The sequence below is a fragment of the Cicer arietinum genome, chromosome 4, assembly GCF_000331145.2.
Source record: "Cicer arietinum cultivar CDC Frontier isolate Library 1 chromosome 4, Cicar.CDCFrontier_v2.0, whole genome shotgun sequence".
NCBI classification, from domain to species: Eukaryota; Viridiplantae; Streptophyta; class Magnoliopsida; order Fabales; family Fabaceae; genus Cicer; species Cicer arietinum.
Window position 1 is genome coordinate 58,314,112 of NC_021163.2, and position 17,811 is coordinate 58,331,922.

The 17,811-nt window shown below is 33.5% G+C and overlaps 4 protein-coding genes across 9 annotated transcripts in view; 2 read left to right on the plus strand and 2 right to left on the minus strand.

Annotated features, from left to right (window-relative positions):
* The window catches only part of LOC101513487 (uncharacterized), an 8,656-nt gene extending 7,421 nt beyond the window's left edge, over positions 1-1,235 (minus strand). For 2 of the 5 annotated variants that reach the window (XM_027333228.2, XM_073366810.1), the window contains exons 1-2: positions 1,021-1,225; positions 749-913 (exon numbers count right to left, since the gene is read on the minus strand). In XM_027333228.2, coding sequence (XP_027189029.1) covers positions 749-913; positions 1,021-1,119 — 264 coding nt within the window. In that variant the 5' untranslated portion in view covers positions 1,120-1,225. Of the gene's footprint in view, positions 1-748; positions 914-1,020 lie in introns of those variants that run through there. The other 3 variants (XM_004498440.4, XM_027333229.2, XM_027333230.2) reach the window with 3 other exon arrangements.
* A 1,640-nt stretch (positions 1,236-2,875) lies between these two features.
* LOC101513791 (uncharacterized) lies at positions 2,876-5,933 on the plus strand. Its single transcript, XM_004498441.4, has 7 exons — positions 2,876-3,245; positions 3,359-3,407; positions 3,959-4,061; positions 4,552-4,647; positions 4,782-4,856; positions 4,992-5,061; positions 5,555-5,933. The coding sequence occupies exons 1-7, from the start codon at positions 3,021-3,023 to the stop codon at positions 5,627-5,629; spliced, it is 693 nt and encodes a 230-aa protein (XP_004498498.1). The 5' UTR covers positions 2,876-3,020; the 3' UTR covers positions 5,630-5,933.
* A 2,533-nt stretch (positions 5,934-8,466) lies between these two features.
* LOC101514139 (uncharacterized) lies at positions 8,467-14,954 on the minus strand. Of its 2 annotated transcripts, XM_004498443.4 has the most exons (8): positions 14,522-14,952; positions 13,708-13,839; positions 12,760-12,883; positions 10,980-11,425; positions 10,613-10,689; positions 10,340-10,475; positions 9,714-9,917; positions 8,467-8,770 (listed from the first exon to the last, which is right to left on the minus strand). In XM_004498443.4, exons 1-8 carry the CDS (start codon positions 14,891-14,893, stop codon positions 8,711-8,713), a joined length of 1,551 nt encoding a protein of 516 aa, XP_004498500.1. In that variant the 5' UTR covers positions 14,894-14,952; the 3' UTR covers positions 8,467-8,710. The 2 variants fall into 2 exon arrangements, with proteins under 2 accessions (XP_004498500.1, XP_027189618.1); XM_027333817.2 differs by lacking the exon at positions 8,467-8,770 and having other exon boundaries at positions 9,749-9,888; positions 14,522-14,954.
* A 131-nt stretch (positions 14,955-15,085) lies between these two features.
* The window catches only part of LOC101514911 (histone-lysine N-methyltransferase ATXR6), a 3,076-nt gene continuing 350 nt past the window's right edge, over positions 15,086-17,811 (plus strand). The window contains 6 exon segments of the mRNA XM_004498445.4: positions 15,086-15,495; positions 15,664-15,744; positions 15,872-16,101; positions 16,754-16,854; positions 16,939-17,151; positions 17,756-17,810. Coding sequence (XP_004498502.3) covers positions 15,246-15,495; positions 15,664-15,744; positions 15,872-16,101; positions 16,754-16,854; positions 16,939-17,151; positions 17,756-17,810 — 930 coding nt within the window. The 5' untranslated portion in view covers positions 15,086-15,245.

Consider the following 17,811-nt stretch of genomic DNA (forward strand, 5'->3'; position numbering starts at 1 on the left):
CTTTCCCTAGAGCTCCTTCATAATATTTTATGATGTATATCATTGCATCTCGATGTCCTCCGCATAGTGCAAGAAAGAACTAACTTAGCACTACCTACAAATGAGATGTCTAATCTATTAACTACAACATGTTTGACTTTCCAACTAACTTACTGTATCTTTCTAGTTGTGTCAAAAAGTAATTCCCCCAAATTCATAGGGAGTGTTAAAGAACCTTGTATTCTACAGACTAGTTTCCCTATTAATGTCTTTGTGCAAAGTGAACAATGTTGGCTACTGTACAATAACAATAGATACTGCAATCAACCGTCAATATATGCATCATTTTATTTATTAGATGCTAAAGCATTCTACATAGCATGAATGGATTTAGTTGTTAGCTCAAATTCCAAAAAAAAAGTTCACATCATCACATGATATATAGCACCCAGACTTCAAATTAAATGTTTATCTAGTATCTGACTTTTATCAGATACCAACCTATGTAGAAGTTACTTCAATCACCTTCATTTTCTCAAATTATTACTATGTGTAGTATGTGGTATATAGCATAAAAACTTCAAATTAAAGGTGTTTTTGTATCATACATATCATACACGTGTCAATATCTCATCAGATACTGGTATATTCAATCACTTTCATTTTCTCAAATTATTTTTGATGACTACATTGTATCTATGTGAGTGCTTCATATGAATAACCAAAATTGAGTTAAAGAAGTAATAATTATGATAAAATAAAACCTGACCTTGTTTTTAGAAACATTAGGGAGAGAGAAAACGAGTGAGGAAAAAGGCGCGGCAATGACAGTGAGCAACAATGAACCTACGAATAGGCCAGGTAGATTTGATAGTCCCAACGAAATGGCACCTTCGTCACGCAAAGGTAAAACTACGAAATACGCACTCAAAATCTGCAACAGAAAAACCCCCAAAATTAAAAAAAATGATTAAGTTAACGTAAGAAGAAGATTGTGAAGATGATATCATCACATCACAGGCATTGAGATGAGAAACTGACGAAGAAGAAGCAGAAGAAGGCGTGGAGAAGAGCAGAGGATTCGTGCGGGTGCACCGTAACGAAGACGGAGACCAGTACATCAAATCGGGACCTCCCCATCGCGTTTCTGTTTTCCGATCAGAGGCAAGAGGAAGAACAAGTGTTTTTTTTTTTTTTGATAGAGCTAATAGTACCCAAGGTCAACGTCTTAGTGCCACGTGGCAAATACAACAAAGTACTCAAATATCTAACAATCAGAGTATGGTTGTATTATATACAGAATCACCTCAAGGATTTTTGAGTCATTTCACGATGAATCATGCTACAATTTTTTATTTCTCTAAGCTTAAAGTATTCCTTTTGATATTTAATATCAATCATTTGTCTAAACATCTTTACTTAATTTATATTAAATAAGTAAATTTATTTATTTTTTTAAAATTTGAAAACTAATAATTTAAAGTGATTAGACTCAAATTTAAGAATATGTTATAAACATCTCAACTTAATCTTTTTAGATATCATATTTGAATCTAAAAAATTTGATATTTAATTAAAAAAAATGCAATTTGAATAATTATAAATTATTTCAAAATATTATATTTTACCGGATGAAACACTAAAAACTCATTCTGTTTTATTTAAATTTATTAAAATAAGTAAATTGTAAATAATATATGAATACAACTATAAGTCAATACTAACCTTCTAGCTATTTAAAAAGAGTTCTCCTTCTAACACATTTTGAAACAAATTCATCAAATAAGTCTTCATATGTATTTAAATAAGATCATTTTATTTATAAATAAAAAATAATAATTTGGAGCCCTAATAATTTTGAGGTTTTGCGCAATAGCATATGTTTGCATAGGCATATAATTGGGCTTGAATACTTCATAAATCTTTAACGTAAAGTAATTTAGCTCATAATGAGCTTTTGGTCAAATATGAAAATGGAATAACAAAGTAAGAATACTATGGTAGTTTAATTAATCACAGTTACAGAGACGATGACTAAAATGTGAAAATTACAAGCTTAATGTAGCAACTATGATAGATCGTCCTTTAACTTGATAGCAAGTTTCCCTCTTTGAAGAAAAGTCCTTCATACAAAAGCTTTAATGGTGGACGATGAAAGCCAAAAAGAAAATGACGATTAGGGTTCTGAGTTTAGATCAATTGACTATCTTTCTCTTTGTACCTTCACTTTTGTCATTTAGCTCACAAGGTATCTTTTTGCCCCAATAAGGTAAAAGTGATTCAACTACCTTTATTTTTTACGCTTCTTAACATTTAGGATGTCCTAGAGCCTTTGAGTAAATGTTGAATGTATCTGAGACCCATGCAAATCTACCTGCATTGCTGCTCACCAATTTGATGCACAACTTACTGACATCATGACAACCAATACCACGACAACATTTTTACATTCTCTATTTTTGAATTGTTTAACATCAAATCAAATAATTGAAACTCTTTATAATATATCTTCCCCTACCACATATATCAACAAACTAATCAAAATGTGTCACATATTTGTTATATATTAATTATTGCAGTTCAAACCACTTAAAAATTGTATATAATACTCTTAAAAATACTTGAAATTCGAAAACAAATGCACGATCAATTATTCAGTTTCACAATTTGCCACACATGCTATAAGTTCAAATGACTTCTTTGTCACTTAAATGATCTTTTATTGTCGTTTTGTTTTGAAACAATCCCTGCACCAAAAGGAAACACTTTATTCAAATTATGTCATTATTCGAGTCCCTTAGAACGTGCTTTCCTTCTAGTTTCCTTCCTTCAAGTTTGTTTCCTTCTACTTTTCTCTCAAACAAACAAACTATAGTAGTGGCTTAGTGCCATGTGGCAAGATATACAACACGGAGGAAAGAGATTGCGAGTGTACGACAACACAAGTCTTCAACGACTCAGATCTCTCCACGTCAGATCGCGACTACACCGTAACACAACCCTTCCCTTTCACCAACGACACAACGTCCACATAAACGACAATGACAACCATTTCCTCAGGTTCTCATTTTCTACTAAAAACCCTGAAATTCAGTTCACATTCTAAACTGAGAAGTTTCCGTTCATTTGGAATGAACACTTCAGCTAGGGTTTCGAGTAACGGCAACGGTGGCGTAGTTCACTTTCCGTTATCTTCATCGAGCGCTTTGATCATTCAGAAAGGTGATATCACCAAATGGTCCATCGATGGTTCCACTGACGCAATAGTATGTAAATTTTTTTCTACTGTCTAATATTTTTCTTCAATTTATTACTCCAAGAAATGTGTATAAAACAATTGTAGTATTTTATTTATTTATTTATATATGTACACACACAGGTAAATCCTGCTAATGAGAGAATGCTTGGAGGTGGTGGAGCAGATGGAGGTAAATCATTTATAATTTCTATGTATACTTAGAAATTTTGAGATTATTTTTTTACTGAATCAACCTAGTTCCACACTATTAATATCCAAAAAATCTAGCATCAAATAGATACATTGTTCCTTTAGTGCATGTTTGAAATCATGGTAAGTTTGACGAAATTACGGTGTTTGTTGAAGCTCCAAAGCATACCTACCTTTTGCCAAAATCGCGGTGGTATGTTGTGATTTTGCTTAATTTACTGCTAATTCAATCGTGCACTAATTTCCTAATGCATCTCAGACATTATCAACTTATCATCATTATCGTCCACGCAAATGCCAACAGAGGGAAGACCTTGATTAATATTTTACAATTTCAGATATCATTTTGAAATGTTGATAATGTGGAGGATTAAGTTGATACAATCCTACCATTTTAGGGATCAAATTGGGTTTTTATTCATTAGTTTGTTAATAACATACAAAGAAATTATAAATATTACTGGGTGCTTTGAAGTTAGTGTGGTAGTGAAAATGATTATGATGAGTGATGGCCTTTTATGCTGGTTTCAGCTATCCATAGAGCTGCAGGTCCAGATCTTCTTAGAGCATGCCGGAATGTTCCAGAAGTCAGGCCCGGAATTCGCTGCCCAACTGGGGAAGCAAGGATCACACCGTGAGTTCTTATAGTTTTACACATAGGAGCTCTTTTGATGTGCATGTTTTCTGTTTATCTTTTAGTGATATAAGCACCTACGTATATGAGTGAATTAACCGGTTTAATTTCTAAACTCTAAGGTTGTAGGATTCGGGCAACTTGTTTCCTGAAATTAACGAAATTCTGAAATGTTAAAATAAATTGAAAAGTACATGATCGCACGAGTCCTTTTGTGTTGATTAATTCAGTCCTAATATTTTCCGGAAGAGATTATGTTTTGAGGATTTGCAATCTCATGCATCATCATAAAATTCCGTTAATACTAACTTTTCTACAATTTGAAAGTCTAAATTACGAACTCACTTAAAGTATAATTATATTGGCTGAGCTTATTGAATATAAGCTGTTTTAGCGTTATTTTCTTCATAGGGGTAGAAGTTGAAACTTTCTGAAAACAAACCTTTGTAGAACCAAGTCTTATATAGATCTTTTACTTGTTGATGTGCAGAGGTTTCTTGCTGCCTGCTTCTCATGTTATTCATACTGTTGGCCCAATCTACAATGCTGATAATAATCCTGCTGCCTCTTTGGCCAGTGCTTACAGGTAGCTTTTTTTAACATTTTACTCGAGAAGCTATTTGTCATCATCTTTGAATTGGCAAAAGATTATTCCATTTTGTATTTTCACTGTCGTTACACTTGACTTAGACATTTTGTATTATCAAATTGATTTTTCAGGAATAGTTTGAGGGTTGCAAAAGAGAGCAACATTCAGTATATAGCATTCCCAGCCATATCATGTGGTGTCTATGGGTAAGCTTATATATGTTTACTAAATTCCGAATTCATCCCATTGGTAATGAATAACAAATTCTTTCTCTGGGCTTGGAAATCTAATTTTCTTATTATTATAACTAAGTCACAAATGTTTAATGCTGCATTTTTCAGATACCCCTACGATGAAGCTGCTACTGTGGCAATTTCTACCATCAAAGAGTTCCAAAATGACTTTAAGGAGGTAGTATTCCATTCCAGTTACTTCATTTTCTTTATTTGATCTGAGTTATATAGGTTGATAAATCACGGGTTTGTTAAAAGTTCAATATGTTGATCTTTAAATAAGTTGAGATGCATCTTTTTAATTGCTTAAGTGATTACACACTTTAAAGGAGTCAAATTCATACAGTTTATACTTTTTGTGATCACTAGTTTTCATTTGGGTTTCTTTTGACTTGCAAATACTAGTTCAATTTGGAAAATGTCAAAAATTGGTTTAATTGGTTGATGTTTGTTTTTCCTATGAGTTGCAAACTCAAATGATGTGTCACAAAATGAAAAAGAAACATGACTGCATAAAAATGAGAGTACCAACTTATTCGGCCTTCAAGATTAATGACGCAATTTTTTTATAACGGATATATAGGACTAATGAGGTTTGTAGTAATTAAGATGATCTTTCTATAACTGGAGTTTATAGAACACATAATAATACATTTAAATATTTGTTTCAGGTCCACTTTGTACTCTTCGCATCCGACATTTATGACATTTGGTTAAATAAGTCGGATGAATTGCTGAAAGATTAGTGTGACCCTTCAGAAATAAGTCTGCAGAAATAAAGACCTGAGTCATTTAGACTAATGCAAGAAATTAACTACAATGTTTCATGCAGACAGTTTTTTTGTAAGGAAAAGATGTAAGCTTAATAGCACACTACTTGATGTTATGATATGCTCTTGAATGTCAGAGTGATTTGCTACTTTATGTTATAAGTTCTTATGTGACTGGATTTGTAAATGAGATCTATCAACACCCTACATAAAAATTTGGTGTTTGTGGTGTTTCGATTTAAAATCATGATAGCTGAGTGTGTTATTATCTTTTCATGGAGTTTCAGGATCCATTTTTATTCAATTTTAGCGTTTAAGTTATTTTGTACACTAAATAACAAATATTGTATTCCTCCTTTAAGTAGGACTGTCACAGTTCCAAATCAATCTAATTTAATGTGAAAATAATACTATTGGTTCAGATTATTGACTTGGTTCGGTTTGTATTTTTCTGAATCTTATCTGTTTGGTTAGATACTGTGTTAGAAAAAAAAGTAAATGGTAGTCAACCTGATGTAATGACTGAAGTAAGGGGGTTAGACACCTCCTCTATTCGAAATTGATGGAACGCAAGGCCAATAGCCTTTATTTTTGATGTGGAGAAAAGTATCATCCTCTTCATTAATGTCCTAAACATTAATTACATTTGATTATTTTGGAAGTCATTGCCATTAAGGCTAGAGGTGACGAGGAGGAAGAGATTCGTCAATGCTACTGTGTGGAGTTGTTTGGGTTGTTGAAACAACTCTGACGAGAAAGAAACCCGCAACACTAAGGTTGGAGGGACTTTTGATGACGGTGTCAGATGAATATGATAAAAGTATGAGCTATCTTTCATTACAGATAACTAGAGAAATCAGTCTTAAGAATCATATTTTACAATATAGCACATCTCTGATCCGGAGGAAAATATTTTTAACTACGGTAGTTTACATAAATTCAACTACTTTTTGTCTTTATACTTCTTTTGGTAACCATTCTTATGCTCATTTCAAGATTATGCTACCACACTCAATTGATTTAGTGATTTTGTATCTGATTTTACTGTTTCTATCATTGGGTTGACCTCTCGAATACGAAGGAGAGCAACCATTTTGTGGGTTGTTCGTATAGGTATCAATTTCATAAGTCCATTAATTATTAGTTACAATTCAAATGTTGAAGTGGTCAAAAAATTTCATAATTAAAAAGACTTCTATAAAGGAAGCTCCAAAGCTAAAAAATCTTTTAAAATTATGTGGACTAAGTAGGGTATAAGGACTCATTTTTTCAAATTTATCTTTCAATTTTTTTTTTTTAAAGTTTTCATTTTTTTTCTCAAATTTTTTTTAATGTTTTTGGAGAAAATAAGTTTTTTATTTTTTCAAGATTTTTTTTATATTTTTTGAGAAAAATAAATTTCAAAAATTTTAAGAAAAAAATCTCAATTAACAGACTATTAGACCTGTGAGCTACTCACTACCAACAAAAAATAATAAACTAAAACCTTCAAAAATATTAAAGGGTTTTTTAATAGGGTTTTGGACTTTAGGACTTAATTGACAGTTGTAATTGTCTATCTTATCGAAAATGTCAAATAGAATGGACATTTTAGACAAGAGAGGAGCATGACCAATAGAGGTGAAGCAATGAAGGAGAGTAGCGACAATCATAGCAAAGAGGGTGAAGTGATTTCCATTGAAGCCATAGATGACGAGGATGAAGAGATCAACAAATGTAACTGTGTGGGGACTCCCGCAATGTTAAGGTTGGAGGAACTTTTGATGAGGGTGATCGATTAATAAGATAAAAATGTGAGCTAGTTGTCATTTTAGAGAACTGGAAAAACTGGTCCACATAATTATGTAAAACACATAATTATATTTTACAGTATAGCAAATTTCTAATTCAAAGGAAAATATACCGAGTATGGTAGTCTACATAAATTGCTTGGAATGCCACAACCCCACATAAGTGATAGAGACCCAATGTTATTGGTCCTTTTGCAAGGGATAATATTGAAAATGGATTCTTCTTACCATCCAGAGACCAACAGACGAATGAAAATTGTCAATTGATGTTTGGAAGCATATTCGCATTGTTCTGCGTCATTCCTGAAACTAGTCTTATTGGATATCATGGACTGAGTTTTAGTATAATATCACATTTCATGTGTCAACAAGAACCACTCATTTTGAGACGATTTATGGACAAAAGCCACCAACCTTAATACAATTCCTACAAGGAAAAACAAAAGTAGAAGTTGTTGCAACAGAGCTGGTTGACATGGTCAACTCAAACTTCATCTCACCAAAGCTCACGAACAAATGATAAGGTATGCATATAAGAAGAGAAGAGATGTAAGCTTTGAAGTAGGAGAATGGGTATTCTTGAAGTTAGGCTACACAGGTAGCAAATAGTTTGATCCCATTTTCATGCAATAATACAAACTATTACCTTTCATTGATTTACTGATTTCATATTTGATTTTTACGGTTTCCATCAACCCATCTGGCTTATCCTAGTTGGCAGTGTCATTACAATCTCATTGACAAAATCAACGACATTGCAATTATTTTCAATTGGCTGAAGAACATGTATAACAAATTAAAGAGTTGAAGAAAGTTGCTAGGCTACATTGGGTGCAAAGTGGTGAAATAAATAGGGTAAAGACATTAGCTTGTACTAATCTTGCCTATGACTACTGCACTGTTAATGTTATTTTCTCCCATTTGAGGGCATATTAACCAAATTGCATTTACATGACATTTATGATTCAGATAGATTTTCAACACTACACAGTGCATGCAATCTCAAATATCAATAAAGCATACTTCAAGAACTCCCACTGTGGTATATAGCACTTCCCCATTGAAATTAAAATGTTCAGTCAGTAGATTATACAACAAGAGTGCGAGAAGGCATGATAGCCAACTTGATGTATAAACTAATTGTACATGGATTGATTGCAGCCAACGTGATTGCACAATTACATTCAAGCGCAGACGACATTTTTCTTTAAAGAAAATGTATTCAATGGCACAACTACTCAAGTGCTCATCCTCAATGAAGTTTAAATTAATCACTCAACTTGCAAACGTCAACGAACTTCTGTACTGCATTGTGGTACTGGGTTCCCTGCAAATAGAACAGGCACAGCACATGCATGTTATAAAATTGGCTGTAGTAACTCCGCGTATCTACATCTGGAACGCCATAAAATAATAATAATAAAGCAGAGTACAAGAAATTTCTTTTCCCTTTCCCTTTTTTGCAGTCAAACAAATAAAATCAAAACAAACACGTAGTCATAAATGAAAAAGAACTTGTTTGGCTTGTCGGAAAAACTTATCAATGGTGTCAGTCAGATTAAGGAAACATTTCGAAGAGCTTATTTGAATTTGTCTTGTGACATAAGCAGTTATATAAGTGTTTAGAATAATTTATGAAAAGATTTTATGATATATTCATAAATTGTTTTCCACTTATTTTCTCAATCTCATTCAGTTAGTTCATTTTCATAAATTGTTTGCAGCTTATGCAATTGCAGAGCCTACTCCCATTTCGTCTTCGATTGTAAAAATAGTTTATATGTAAGCTTTTATACAATAAGCACATATTGAATAAGCGCTTTACTAAACTGTATTCAAACAAACCCCTAGTTCTATAAGGAGTTACGTTGGATTAGATATTGAATATTGTAAACATTTGTTGAACGAGTAGTCACTCTATTGTGAAGGGAGATTTGTCTCTTATTATTTCATTTCTTAATAAAAGTGTTTTTTCTCTAATTCCTTGGAATCCAATTCTACGAAATCTGTATGATCTGCCCTACGACTGGTACGATCGAACGGCAGAATTGATGTCTAACATTTCAATAGAAAATTCAAGTTGACCAAAAATCTATTAAAGCAAGAACGTGTTGTCAGTGCCAACCAGTAAATTCCTTGTGTCAGATAGAAAAGCCATGTTTTCACTTCCAAAATAACAAGGCCAATTGTCTGAATAAACGCCAATGAAAATAAATGATAAGGCAATGGTAAATAGCATCTTGCAAACAAACTGAACTGGTAAACACTACCTCCCAATATAGTTGGTGACAGTCCATACACTGCCAAAACTCTAAATTCTTGTTGAATAAGCAATTTGGAATTCTTTGGAAACCCTTTGCAGCTTCAATAGCCTCTTCAGTTGAAAGTGGCTTCTGAATAAAGCTTCCATTGCATTTTGTGCATCTTGACATTAGCTGATTCTCACTAATATTTAGGTGAAAAGTTTCAATTATCTGAAACACACCTCAATTTTAGCTTTGTGACACTATGGCATCAGTTTCTCAAGCAAGATATGGTTAACAATTTTTATATCCACTATGCAAAAATTGAACTATGGAGGAACGTCACTTTTTTTACTTGAAATTTAAGTAGAAATAGACTGTCCCAACTCCCAACGCAGCATACAAACCTTCCAAGTTAAATATGGATTAACTTGGGATTTGGCCCCAATATGGATTTAACTTCAAAAACCATGGGCTCAACTCAACTCTAGCCCATTATAAGCAGTGAGCAACAGAAGTACTAGATAAGAGTTCATTAAAAGATAGACATGTTATACTATTTAATTTTACTTTCATAGAAATGTATAGTAACAATTTCATTTTGGTCCAAATATTAAACAATCTTTTTATGTAGATAACTAAAGCAACCATACCTCAAGTAGCTGTTCATTTTTTAGAAGACTCTTCACTTTATATATTTGGTTTTTTACCAGATACTCATGTCTTAATAACTTTGCATCCCGCGTCAAAAGCACTCTTTTCTCTTTTTGTGCTTGTGTTATTAACTCCCTAAGTATGATGAAGATAATTTCAATCAACAGGAAAAGGAAATAGAATTGAATCGTCTCTCATACAAATAATAATGAGCTTATACAAGAATGAGTCAACAATTAGAAAATAATAACAAAAGAAGCATACTCTATTACCTTGGTTCAGGCTTCCTTGAATATGGAATTGCAGCATCTATCCCAACACAACGTAAATGTTTGGCCAAGCCTTCAACCTGAATAAATTGCGTATCAGATTCATGCTCACAGTTTACATCAAAAAACGCACAACTATTCAGATCGATAATTACAATAAAATCCTTTTTCTTCTTGGATAACATATATCAATAAAATATTCATAAAACAGAAGTCAAAATATTGACACTGATAATGATGAAAACGGCTCATATATCGTGTGCTCGAGAGTGATTGAAATTTAACTATATCCGCAATAAACCTATTGCTAAACCTCCAAATATCAAAGAAATGGGACATCAAACATTCATAATTAATTTAAGATGCTTACCATAACATCACAAAGGAACTTTGGACATCCATCTCCTCCAACTAAAGGATCCCAAGGTGCGGTACCTTGCCACTCATCAAAGTTCTCTAAATGATTTTCTTGGGGAATCCCATTATTTGGCAACTGCTTCTTCCGTTTCTTTTTTGAGGTCTTAGGCTCCCTGTCGGACTCTTTAAGCAAAATCCTATCACCATGTTTTTTGACAATTTTCAACAAAAATTCATCCATTGGCTTAGGAACCATACATGATGAATTTTTTATCACTCCCTCTGCCGAAGGTATCACCTGAATAACATCAGAACAAGTAGTGGCTCGAACAATTGCTAAAGCTTCACAAAATTGTGTCCTAAGAACTTTATCACTCATATTGTGCTTCCTGAAAAGCTCTTTCAACCCAAGATTTGCATTTGGAATGGAAAATTCATTGGTCTTGAGAACCAGTTCTCCTGCAGTGACGAATTTCATAAAATCCAATTACCAAAAAATTATATGTATACATCCACAGTGAACGGGTAGAGAATAAATCAATTTATTTTTTTAATATGAAATAATATAGATATGGAAGGAATGAATATATATACGGATCCGAAAGTAAGAATATAGATATGCATGCTTACATTCAAGTGTGTAAAGTTGAGGATGAAAGCTGAAGAATGAAAACAGCTGAATAGAGTTGAGGGATTATTGGAACTACAATCATCAAACTATAGTATGATGATTGATTTTCTATTCGTATCCATTGTCTTTACAAGTGATGCAAAATACTGAGATGTATAGTTGGGAAACTATCTAAGAAATCAATTTACCTCTTTATTGTATTTCTCCGCCATTTTATTTTAACAAACAATTATTTCAAAAACACAAACTGAAAGGATTGTTTTGACAGACCACTTCGTAATAATCTGCTACTTGTTACAATGAGAAAAGCAAAATGATACTAGTTTACAAATATGTTTATGATTAATCAAGCAACGCACAAATGTACAAATATATAAATTTTCATGCAAACATGCTGTTAGCTCAAAAAGATAAAAGATATTGACTGGAAGACTTTAGGGGAGTCAAAGTAGTTAGGAACAGTTGGGCAATTAATCAGTTAGAGAAGTTCAGTTTGATAAATAGGGTAAAGTAGGGTTGAAAGGAGGGATTCAGAAAGTTGTATGTTGTATCATGTATGAACCACATAAAATTATATTTTGTATGAACCAAGAAAGTGTAAAGAAGAAACCCACTATTTTGACTGACGATGAGTTATGGATGAAGAAGGCATTGTACAGGCAGATTTATAGAGCAGCAGTAACATGAACTATCTGCTGCAAGTTGGCTATTTTCAACCTTGAAGACAGGGTTAAACATTAAGGGGGTACATTGTTAAGGACAGAGAGGCAAAAAGTAATTCACTGAAAGAACAAAAGGAATCAAAGTAGTTAGGAATGGCTCGGATAAATTTTGGAGGCTGGGAAAGGGAGGGGCATGGCTAGAGAGGAGGCATTTAAAAATTGCCATTTTCCATCTTTTCCCAGAGCAATATTGGCATATTTCTTCTGAGGGGTTTATGTTCAGTGACCAGTCAAAATTCATCGCTCAGTTTGAAAAATAGAATGCTGACATTGCTGTGAGTGAAACTCAGAATACATCTAACTTTTTAAAACTAGAGTGGAAAAATATCAGATCAAGCAATGCAACAAAAATTCAAATGTTGAAAAGAAAGAAATACTAAACTACAATGGGAGGTTTTTAGTTTGTCCAGAAATTGAGGTACAAAAATTTCAGTAGAAACCTTCTTTGGCAACCTTCTCCTGAAAGACCTTAAATATGCCAAGCAAGCAATGAGCATCCATAGCTGCATATGTTATCTGTTCTTCTGTAAGAGGACGTTGTGACCAATCACTACATTGGAGCTCCTAAAGCAAATGTAAGTTCAGTTAACACTTTATAGTAACTGAAAATGCCATTTGGCTAAGTTTTTGGAACCTGAAACTCCAAGGGAGCAAAACACTTTCTTGAGCATATAAAAGGTTTCCCTTCATGTCCTATGATAGAAATCCACAATAATGTAAACAGCACTAATATTTCGAACACATTCAGCTCAATCCTATTACTCCTAGTTCTGTATTTGCAATACTTAGTTCATGATCAAACAAATATCTTCAAAATCACTTTGCAAAGCTAAGATATTCTGATTGATATAATCCTGCAAATATGATAAATGTGTTTTTATTATGAGTTTAATGGGAATGCACCGTCAGTGTAAGTTAATTGAACCATGGATTATATATTGATTGATGGTTAAATCAATAGTTGTTATTAACAGACAGTGTAAAATTTCTTTGCATTGTCGGTGCATATTCCTTTTTTTCTTTTATTATTAGAAAGCATATATCGGTGGCAATTTGAGGAGCCTAATTACATTTAATACAGTGGGATTTACAGGAACACTATAAATATATCTGCTGCAATAATTGAAGAGCCTAACTACATTTAATACAACATCAAAATTAATTGTAAAAAAAGTTCCCCAAATGCTAATAGACAACTCAATTGAGTAACAGCAAATAATTTAACACAATGATTCATGTAATTTAATCACAAATAGCCAAATTTAACGCCTAATTGTGCATAGACGTAGCATATATATAGACCAAATGCCAAGATGCAACTTATTCAATGCAGTAATTTGTTCAAAAAGAGACTCCAACACCACTACTTGTTTTCTAAACAAACAAACCTTAGATAGTGAAATCCCCAACACTTCTCCACAAATTGTGGACAGACTCTTATTTTGCTTCGATACATTCCTTCCATGTTTCTTATACTGCAGATGATTGTACACACTCGTGATATCCAGATACGGTTCAACCTATCCACAACTCACCATAAGCACAAATCACGACAACAAAAACATAAATGTTATTTTCACATCAATTCAAGATACCTAAATTCAACCACTTTTATATGATTTATGCAATTCAGATACATGGTCAATGAAATGTTAGATTTGATTAATAAATATATCAGGTGTCACAACTCATTGAACATTAAACACAGTTTTCAAGTGCTTAAATCTATATTATATATAATTAGAGCACGTAAAATTGCGGTAAGTAACATTTAAATTTAAATTTGTCATTAATAGCGTTTAGTTAATGGTTAATTAGCTATTCAAATTTGATATTTCCATTCACAAAAGTGATCCATAGACACCCATTTTTTGTACACATGCGACATTTGATTAATCACGTGCAAAAATATGGCTAGTTATACTTAGTCATGTTGAAAATTGTAGTTAATCATATAGTTGAAAATTGTGTCAGCTGGTGTACACCAAAAAGTGTGTATACATGTATAATCATTCATTGAAGTGTGCCGCAATAGTGAAGTATGCTAATATGTAAAACGTTGTGAAATTTAAGTGTCTCAAATTGTTCTACAAATAACTTCACTGCAACATATATTTTTTCCTCATAAAATCTATATATATATATATATATATATCTTCATTTTCTCGAGAAACAAACAAACCGATTCAAATTCTTACTTACCTTTTCGAAACCAGGATTACATCCCTGGGAACAGAAAGTTGATGACAAGTATACTAAATCTTGTTTGAATCTGAATCCTAGTTTCAAAATATCGGGGGAAACAAGCATTTCTCGGAGCAATTCCCATATTGAAGAGAGAGGAACAGAGAGAAGGTCGAGAAGGAAAACCACCGAGTCGTCGCCGAGTTGACACGCGATTTGGAGTATTGACACGGTGGGAAACGAATTTTGGTGAGTTCGGACGGGTTTCCACTCGGCGTCGAGTCCGACGAGGGAAGTCTGAGTTATGACGTGAGTGAGGTGGGTGAACTCGGGCGAGTCGGTGGCGGTAACTAGGTGGACTTCGAGCGGTTTCTGGTTTTGTGGATCCATATTCAACAAAAACAAAAGAAAACAAAGTTTGCTCGTTAATTTACCGGCAAAGAAATGGAATTACTATTTGCACCCCATATTTACTTATACAACCCCATTGCCGACATTTCATTCTAAAATCCAAAAGGAAACCAGTTTGGGCCCAGCGGTCCAACACCCAAAGAAAAAAAAATAAAAGATGGCGCCACCCAAATACAGTTCCCGCTAAACCAAATCAAATTAACGCGCGAAAAACACATTCCCATTTCTAATTCCAATACCAATTAATAATAAAAACCCTAATTCCTCTTCTTCTCACAATCACACTCCAAAACACACGCGCATTCTCTCGAATCCCAAATCTCATTTCCTCATGGCTTCACCTTCAACAACACTGAGCCGAAGAAGAACACAGGCTCCAAAACCAGCTCCCAAAAAACTCTCCAACTTCGACGACGTCGTTTGCGAGGAATGTAGTTCCGGCAAATCCCCAACCAAGTTGCTTCTTTGCGACAAATGCGACAAAGGCTATCACATTTTCTGCCTCAGACCTATCCTTCCTTCCGTTCCCAAATCCTCTTGGTTTTGCCCCTCTTGCTCTCACAACACCAACAATCCCAAATGTAATCATTTTTTTTTACTTTCATTACTTCTAGGGTTAGGGTTAATATTTTAACCTCATTAGATTTGCGTTATTTTTATCGATTAACCTGATCTGCATATTGTCGTTAAATTTATATTTATTTATTTCATTTCTTATGTATTAACAACTCTTTCATTTCATAATGCAGCTTTTCCTCTTGTACAGACGAAAATTATTGATTTCTTCAAAATCCAACGATCCATTGATTCACCTCAGATTTCGAATCAAGGTAAGGCGAATCTTATTCAATTGATAATCAACAGTGATGCCAATGTTTATAGAATAGGATTGGATGAATTGATTTCGTTTTTAGTGATTGAAAATTGAAGTGTGTTTTGAATTTTGTGGATTTTTAGATCTAAGGAAGAAGAGAAAGAGGGGTAGTAGTTTGGTGGTTTCGAAAAAGAAAAGGAAGCTGTTGTCGTTTGTGCCAAGTGATGATTCTAAGAGGAGGTTGGAACAGATGGCGTCGTTGGCGACGGCGTTGACTGCAACTAAAACAGAGTTTAGTAATGAACTTACCTACATGCGTGGAATGGCACCAAGGAGTGCTAATTCTCCTGCTCTTGAACGTGGAGGAATGCAGGTAGTTAATTAACTTATTTGGGTTTGTTAATTAGCCGTTATATTTGTCAGCTATAAAGCACAAGCCAGAACGCATGATATGATGATACTTACATTTACACATTGATAATAATTTAAGAAGTTACATGTGATTGAATTTAATCATGTGTCATTGTTGGACACCAGCCTTGTCTTCAATTTGAGGAATGCTTTATTGTATGTTTTATCATAACCTTATTTAAATCTTTGTTTTTCTTAAGACTTGCTACCTGACTGATTATTAAGAAACTTGAAGTCAAGTAAAAAGGGTTAATAGACTGTTGTTTTGGTGGAAAAATCCATGCCACAACATGATTATCTTTCAATTCAGGCAAAATATTTTTTTGCTTCCTTAATGTAGGACTTCTACAGTTAAGGTGTCTGCGAGCGATAGTGTAGTATAGGTTGAATAGCAACAATGCCAATCAAAATTTGCAACAGTGAAGTATAAGTGATCGATTATGAAGTATGAACACGTTATAACTATACTGTAGTTCATAAATCTCAAGCTTATTTTAGACTTTTAGAATGGTGCAAAATATTAAGAGTATGAGTGTTTGACATTAGGGTTAATGTTTTCTTCTTATTGTTATATGCATTTAGATTTGATGCAAGTTTGTTTATATTTTTCTCAGGTCTTATCCAAAGAAGACACCGAGACTCTTAACTTGTGCAGAAGTATGATGGAAAGAGGAGAATGTCCGCCCCTAATGGTTGTTTTTGATCCTGTAGAAGGGTGAGTACTTGTGCAACAAAATCTGGCATCAACTTTTTCTCCTTTTGCAATCTATTCCTGACTATTAAGTTTCTTCTTTTGCAGGTTCACTGTAGAAGCAGATAAACCCATAAAAGATTTGACAATAATAACAGAATATGTGGGAGATGTAGACTTTTTAAAGAATCGGGAAGATGATGATGGGGATAGCATTATGACACTTCTATCCCCTTCTGATCCTTCACAAATGCTAGTCATCTGCCCAGATAAACGTAGCAACATAGCACGATTCATTAATGGCATCAACAATCACACACCGTATGTTTCTTCCATTTTCATATTTTATTCTCTACATATGTTGGAAAGTTAAGTTCCTCTTAGTGGCCTAAAATAATATAACTAGACAGTAGGCAACTTCATCTCAAAGAATGTTGTCGGTATGTACAGCATTTCAAATACTCATGTCTCCTATTGTGATAATTAAGAGTGTTGATCATGACAACATAGTTATATTCACCTTATAAGCTATTGAATTTTAGTATGTGGATGTATGCTTGTTGCCACATCTCACTATATGTGGGGTTTACCCCTATTTTTCTTGGAGCATCGAGTGAAGAGTAGGTAGCTACCATCTTGCTTCTTCTCATACTGCTCCATAAAACAAGAGCCATTTATAAAAACAGGAATGGAACTGATTTCATTCTTTGTAAATATTTATGGCATAAATTCATATTTTATTTGAATAGCAGTATTATTCACTTGGTCATTTTATGCAATGCTAAGATGAGTACTTTTAGCACACACAAAAGTTTGAGACCTGTGCATGATCATTAATCATTGCAGCTCATGTCACAAGTTTAACACTTTATTTTCAACTGTTTTCTTGAAATAACTTCAAATGGAGTTTCTTGTTTTCATGCAGTGAAGGAAAAAAGAAGCAGAACTTGAAATGTGTGAGATTTAACGTTGATGGTGAAT